Here is a 7073-nt window from a genome sequence, read left to right as displayed (position 1 = left end):
AGATAGATAGATAGATAGATAGATAGATAGATAGATAGATAGATAGAGGTGTTGATATCTATCTTTCTTTCTTTGAAATAGAGATTGGTATTCAAGGTGACCTTGATAAACTGGAGAAAATAGCCATTAGAAATAAGACCAAGGTTATTGAGGATACATGCAAAGTATTACGTTTACTAATAATGTTATATTAATATAAAATAGATAAAATTCACTTGCCACAATACCTGAAAATTGTAGTAGACCACAATACCTTGCTGTTAAAATCATTGAGATGGAGTTTCCTTCCAGTCAGCAGTCTTTGAAATATCATGAAGAACAGGAGAAATCATCAATGTCTACAGCTCATTGCTATAAAAATCATAAGACAGAGATTCTTTCTGGTCCTTGAACTGTCCTGGAGAAGAGGAGAGATATTGTACAAGTGGAAAAGGACAGATGCTGCCCTGATTTCCAAACACAGGAAGACAATAGAATTTGCACATTGTGGGACAGTGAATGTGACTTTTGTTCCCAAGAAAATGCTAGAAACCGTTGTTAAAGGAAACGTTTTTGAACAGCTAGAAAAGGAAAGGGTTATCACAGGGAACTGTTATGGCTTCATTAAGACCAGGTCATTACGTACTCACTCTTCTTTACATTTCTGATAGGGGATTAAATTGAGATAAGAAAAATCTCTATAGTTTACCTAAATCTTAGAAAAGCATTTAACAAAATAGTTCATAATAGTCTTGTGTGGGAAAAATGGAGAGCTATAGGGTATAGGATAGTACAATCAGGGAGATTTAGAACTGTTTGAGCAGCTAAATCCCAAAAGTATGGTCATTAATGGTCCAGTATCAACTTGAAAGGAAGACTGTGGTTGAGTGCTTCAGGGATCTTTGCATGTTTTTGTACTTTTTAACATGATAATCAATGACATTCGTGGAGGTATAGATGGCATGCTTATCAGATTTAGAGATGGCACAAAGCTGGAAGGGTTAACTAACACACTGACATGATAGGGTCAAGATGAAAAAGATTTTGCGAGGGAGAATATTGAGTAGAATCTAATAAGACAGTTAATAGATATCAGTGTAAAGTGTAAAGTCTAATACCCCCCCCCCAAAAAAAATCACAAGTACAAAATGCACAGTACCTTGCACATAGTAGATATTTAATAAATGCTTGGTGACTGACTGACTGATTGAAAGAGGCTGGGCTAGGCAACAATTTTCTTGAAAAAAAGAAAAACACCTGGGAGTTTTAGTAAACTGGAAGGTCAATATGTATGCATCAGTAGAATAAAAAGGCAGGTAAAAACAAGTGGCTGCATAGGGAAAGGTATAGTCTCCAGGACTAGGAAGGGGATAGTCCAACTGTACATTATACTGGTCTGCCCATGCCTGAAGTATTGGTTTCAGTTCTGGGTTCCATGTTTAAAGAAAAACATTGGAAAGATCAGCAGTTGTTTTTTAGTCTTGTTCAACTCTTTTTGGCCCTTTTTGGGATTTTCTTGGCAAAGATACTGGAGTGTTTTGCCATTTCCTTCTCCAGCTCATTTTACAGATGAGGAAACAGAGACAAACAGGGTTAAATGACTTAGCCAGCATCAAATGGCTAGTAAGTGTCTGAGGCTCGATTTGAACTCAGGAATATAAGTCTTCCTGACTTTGAACCTGACACTGTGTCCACTATGCCACATAGCTGCTACACATTGGCAAGATAGAGAGGATCTATTAAAAGGCCTGAATATACATACATATACACACATACATGTATGTGTATATGTGTACATACACATATATATGTATGTGTGTGCGCATATATATATATACATACACACACCATATAAGAATCAGTTAAAGGAACTTTGATAAGAGAAGATTTATGGGCTATATGATAGTTGCTTTCAGGTATTTGAGTGGCCCTCAGTTGAAAGAGGGATCAGATTTGTCCTCTTAATCCATGCAAATAGGCAAATTTAGGCTTAAAGGACAAGCATCTTAATTATTAAGATTATCCATTTTTTTTTAGAATAGATCATCTACAAACACACTTATACATTCTAGTTGCAGTATAAAATATAATAGAACTAAAAATAACAAAATTAAAAGATTTTTAAAAAAAGATTAGGATTATCTAGAAGTTAGATGGGCTGTCTCATGAGGTCATAGAGTCATAGATCAAGAGATGGGGAAAAACCTCAGAGGTCCTCTTGTCTAGCTAACTGAGGCCACAGAAGTTAAACAATTATTCAAGGTCCCACAAGTAGTACCAGAAGTGGGATCTGAACCTAGGACCTCTTAGTCCACAGTCACTTCTTTTCTTCCACTTCTCACTAGTGATCTTCAAGCAAGGGCTGAAGGACAACTTTCAAATATGTCATTAAGGCATAGATTGTGTTAGATGTCCCTTGATGTCTCTTTCAGTTGTGAAATTCTGGAATTTTTGAAGTTATGTCTGACTAAGATTTTAAAATGTGGTTTACATGTACTAGGAATTAAAAATAATTCTAACACAAATTACAAATTAGTAACATAGAGAATTTTTTCAATAATGAACAGATACCCCAGTACTTATCTCGTATGTAAATCCATATTTTCATATAGGAATTTCTTATAGACATATAATATAGTTCTCCTTTGAGACATATAGTAGATATATGTAGGGTTCCTATTGGGAAGAAGCCATAAAATACAGTAATAAGTGACAAGCCATAAAAACTTAAACTCTGTGAAAGGTGGAAATCCAAACATGGTAGCCTGTTAGCAATCATAGCTTAAGATACTGAATTATATTTTAGACAATGAATCATAACTTAAGATACTATAACCTATGAAGAATATTGTAACAAGAATATTATGACCTTTATGTGACTGGACATGATCAATACACAAACTTATGTTTGGGTATAACATTGGCTTAATTCCCAAACTCATTACTAAGCAGAAAACCAAAAATATCCACCAATCAGTAGTGATATACTCTCCAACTCCTCCTCCCTGTGTCTGTTTTCTATAATTACCATGGGAATTTCGGGGGTTCTTTGTGGAGATCCACTAAACTGTCTTACCACTGCCCCAGACCAAAGATTATACACTTGTAAGTATTCATCATGATTGATTAAACTACTACCAATAATCACTCTGGAGATACTTGGCCTCTTTCTTTGGTATCAAAAGAATACCCCATGGTTATGGTAAAGGTACAGGGTTCCCCATCCAGGGTAATTCTAAACCTTACAATATGTTTTAGCAAACTTGGCTGCAAAGAAAAATTCTCTATGTCACAGAGAATTGTCCCAGCAAGTCCACTTGCAAAACTGGGGAAATGTTTTGGGAGAAATGAAATTGGAAGAAGGGTCTCCTTTGTACAAGCCCCACCAGTTTTGAGCCAACCCTACCCTACATTGGATTCTGTTTCTGTGGACTGCCTCTCCCTGCACATTCTCTAGTTTTACTCATCCAGCTGAAATTATCCCCAGAGTATATGTTGGGCACTTTAAAAAGTTATGAACATTTTACCTTTACTTTAGAAGAGGACTTCTTTTATCCTTCTGAGTTCTGAGAGGTTCAGGAAAGAGGAAGTCTTTAGAGGCTAGGGCACCATTTTAAACCTTTTGTAGTCCCAGGATTACCATATAAAAGGACTTCCAAACTTGAAGTTTCTTCATTTAGCCAGTGTAGAATTCCAAAAGTGTTCTAGGTGGAGTGGTCTATAGAGTACAAGGTCTGGAGTAAGGAAGACCTGAATTGAAAATCTGACCTCAGATACAAGCTATGTGATCCTGGGCAAATCCTTCAACCTCTGCTTGCCCTGGTTTCCTCTTATGTAAAATGGGGATAATAGTAGCACCCATCTTCCAGGGTTGTTGTGAGGATCAAATAAGTTAATAATTTTAAAGCATTTACCAGTGTTAGCTTTTATTATTTTTATTAGGTAGGATTGAAACTCTTGAATTGTGATTTATGAGTCAGTGATAGATCCTTTATTATAGGTTCTTGGTTAGCTGCACTAAAGGAAGGGAGAAGTAAACAGATTATTTCAAAATGGCGTGTATAAAAAACACAAAGACGGTGATGAGTAAGGTGAAAACCCAGCTTAGAAGAACGAGAAAGTTGTCATTATCTCCATCCTGCCCCTTCTGACTGCTTTCCTAATTCTTTCTCACATCCTTTCTCACACATCTTTCTCACCATTTCTTGATAGGTAGGTAGATAGGTAACGCCATTTACAAAGCAAATCACCAGATCAAGGTGAGTTGTGTAATTTAATATGTCAAAGAACCAAACTGGAATGGGAGATTTTTAGTTTAGTAAAAGCATAGCTTTATTTGATGCATTTCATCACAGAGAGAAGTGTTGAGGAGATTCTCATCCAATTGTGTGAAGCCAAGCATTTTTAGTACTCTTTGAAGAAAAAAAACAACAACCAAAGATCTTAGACAAGATAAAATGGAGGTATACAGACTTGAGAGCTTAATGGGGATATACAAAATGGAAACCATTGGCCCAGCAGTTGAGAGTTGGCAGATTGTTGACATGGTTCAGAGAAGTAAAATATTAACAGAAAATTTTATTACAACAAGTAGTATAAATACTTACATTGTTTTGAAGAAAGCAAAGTTTACCTTGGTAAATATAATTTCCTTTACCCATAGTTTATTGAGGTTATGAAAATTTAACTTACCTGTAGGCCTTTGCAGTGATATAAAATTCTTTAGAAGTTCAACTGAAGGACAGGTTAATATCTTGATTTAACAGGTGACTTTCTCAGGTTAGAAAGGGTGCTTAGATATTTTAGGTCAAAAGTTTTCCAGCTATTCTTTAGGCTGGCTGGGGAAAGTAAAAAGTAAATAAGTTTTGGAGAATGACATAAACAAAAAGGACATTATTATAATTCTGGAGATCATGAAAGCTAGATTTGCTTCAGATAGTTCAACTGAAGATAGTCGAACTTTTTTAATGCTAAGTTTTTGCTGTCTTTTAAGAAATGATATATAAAATAAATCTTGTGTATTTATAGTGCATCTATCTGCTATAATGATGGTTCTATAACTGTGATTTTTTTTACTCCTTTTGTGAGTATAATGGAAATACTTGGAAGGACTTTGTGACTATTTTAAAGGAGATTGTCAAAAAATGTCCCCAGTGGAGAGGAATCAGAAAATGGGCCAAATCCATAGGGAGAATAATTATATAACATGCTTTTCTTGGTAAATGTGAACCAGCAGCCTAGGAAAAATATGACCTCAAAATCTCAGACAGATATCCCTACACCATTTGGAAAGGGTCAAGCCAACCAAGACAGTATAGTTAATTTCTCTTTTGAAGGATTACATAGATAGGTCTAAGTAGCTCCCATACACCTAGCTATCCAGCCAACAGTGGCTCTTATGGTACCATTCTGAAACATCAAACTTAACAAAATGTCTCTGATGTTTTAGATACAAGGGAATTTTACATCGCAAAAGAACCATCTGCTCCAGCTGTGATATCAGCTATGGGTCCAGATCTGGAAGTGGTGAAGCTGGTTCTAGAACCATCTACAAGGCTAGATATAAAAACTCTGGAGTCAGAAGCAACAACAGTGATGATGTCAGCTATGAAACATCTGAAGCCACCTCAGAAATCAACTGTGTTATTATCCATGAAACTACTGGAACCAGCTGAAAAAGCAACTATGAAGCTAGCTATGGCACCATCTATGAAGTTGGAACCTCCCATGACAATAGCTATGAAATCAACTCTGGGACCATCTGGCATGCTGGAGCTAAAACCAACTGCGCACCTAACTGTAGAACCAACAATTATGAAACAAACTCATGAGTTAAATGTACAAACGACCGAGTACCTGCCTCTGGACAAAGCTCAGAAAATGAAAATAGTTGCATAAATAGTTAGCTCCGCTATTCAACTTATACAAGTTTTAAGAGAACAACTTAAGATCATAGATATATTAGCAGAGGAGCTCTCAAAGTCACAATCAAACTCTTTAGCAACAGGGATATATAAAACATTGAAAGACCAATCAGAGAATGAATATATGGTTGAAGATCAAATATTGGAAAACATTTTAGAAACTAACAAAATTATAAACTATGTTCTTATGAGTGCTAAACAAATGAGTGAATTCAAAAATGAAATAAAAAATATTGGTTTTGCTAAAAAATACCTAACCCCAAACCTTTTTTTAGAAGCAAAAGAGAGATCACTTAAGAAATTAAATAAACCTCAGAAAATAAAAGGAAACTATGTTGATAAAAACCTTATAATGTTCATTAATAACTTATATAATTACAGGTCAGAACTAACTTTATATTTAAATATAAATAATATTCCACCAGATATTCATGAAAAACCTGCTACTTTATTCAGCATTATGAAAGATATAATTTGTGAAAATAAAGAAGAAAAACCATTAAGATACTATTAGAAGATAATTTAAGTATGTTAAACATTATTATTTTAATCTTTAATTACATTAATTAATGTAATTACAAATACATTAATTACATTAATACTGTTTTCAGTGACCTATTCATTCATTTCTAAGAGAAATAGTTAAATTTCATTTGCTAAAATGTTATAGATTTTGAATTGTATATCCATCTACTAACATCTGTAATTTGTCATGTAACATGAGAGATTTTAAACAAATAATTAAAACCTAATATTTAAATATAATTTGTTTTCAGTAGTTTGTGATGTCATTTTAATCTCCCCTCAATTCATTGACTTTTGTGTTTAAAATATTTCCTTCAGTTGATGCATTAATAAATTTGCTTGGTTTAAAATGTACATTAGTCTAGGTTAATATTTTACAGATTTATTTTATAGTAAAAGTATGTTTTGTGTGAAATAGATGGATTCATATATATGGTGCTAAATAATTGTCCAGAGATGCACATTTTTAGGGCATAGCTCTATTGCTATCTGAGAAAGTCTATTTAAATTTTCTCTGACTTCTGTGCTTAGTCAATATGTCAGAAATATATTTGGTATATGTTGGCTCTTCTTGAGATGTAAGCAATCTAATAATAGCAATATATAATCTTCTGTTCTTTTAATTATTAGGAGATATTTGTGAGA

General features: G+C 34.2%; 1 protein-coding gene across 1 annotated transcript in view; it reads left to right on the top strand.

Annotated features, from left to right (window-relative positions):
• LOC138169654 (uncharacterized) overlaps positions 1 to 6668 on the top strand; it is a 49387-nt gene extending 42719 nt beyond the window's left edge. Inside the window, exon 3 of the mRNA XM_069099298.1 lies at positions 5429 to 6668. Within this exon, the coding sequence (XP_068955399.1) occupies positions 5429 to 5877 (449 nt within the window). The 3' untranslated portion in view covers positions 5878 to 6668. The remainder of the gene's footprint in view (positions 1 to 5428) is intronic.
• The last annotated feature ends 405 nt before the right edge of the window (positions 6669 to 7073 follow it).

Source organism: Petaurus breviceps, unplaced genomic scaffold (assembly GCF_028583685.1).
Source record: "Petaurus breviceps papuanus isolate PSGF00001 unplaced genomic scaffold, PetGlider_PUasm1.0 37, whole genome shotgun sequence".
Lineage (NCBI taxonomy): Eukaryota > Metazoa > Chordata > Mammalia > Diprotodontia > Petauridae > Petaurus > Petaurus breviceps.
This window is presented reverse-complemented; position numbering and strand designations above follow the sequence as displayed.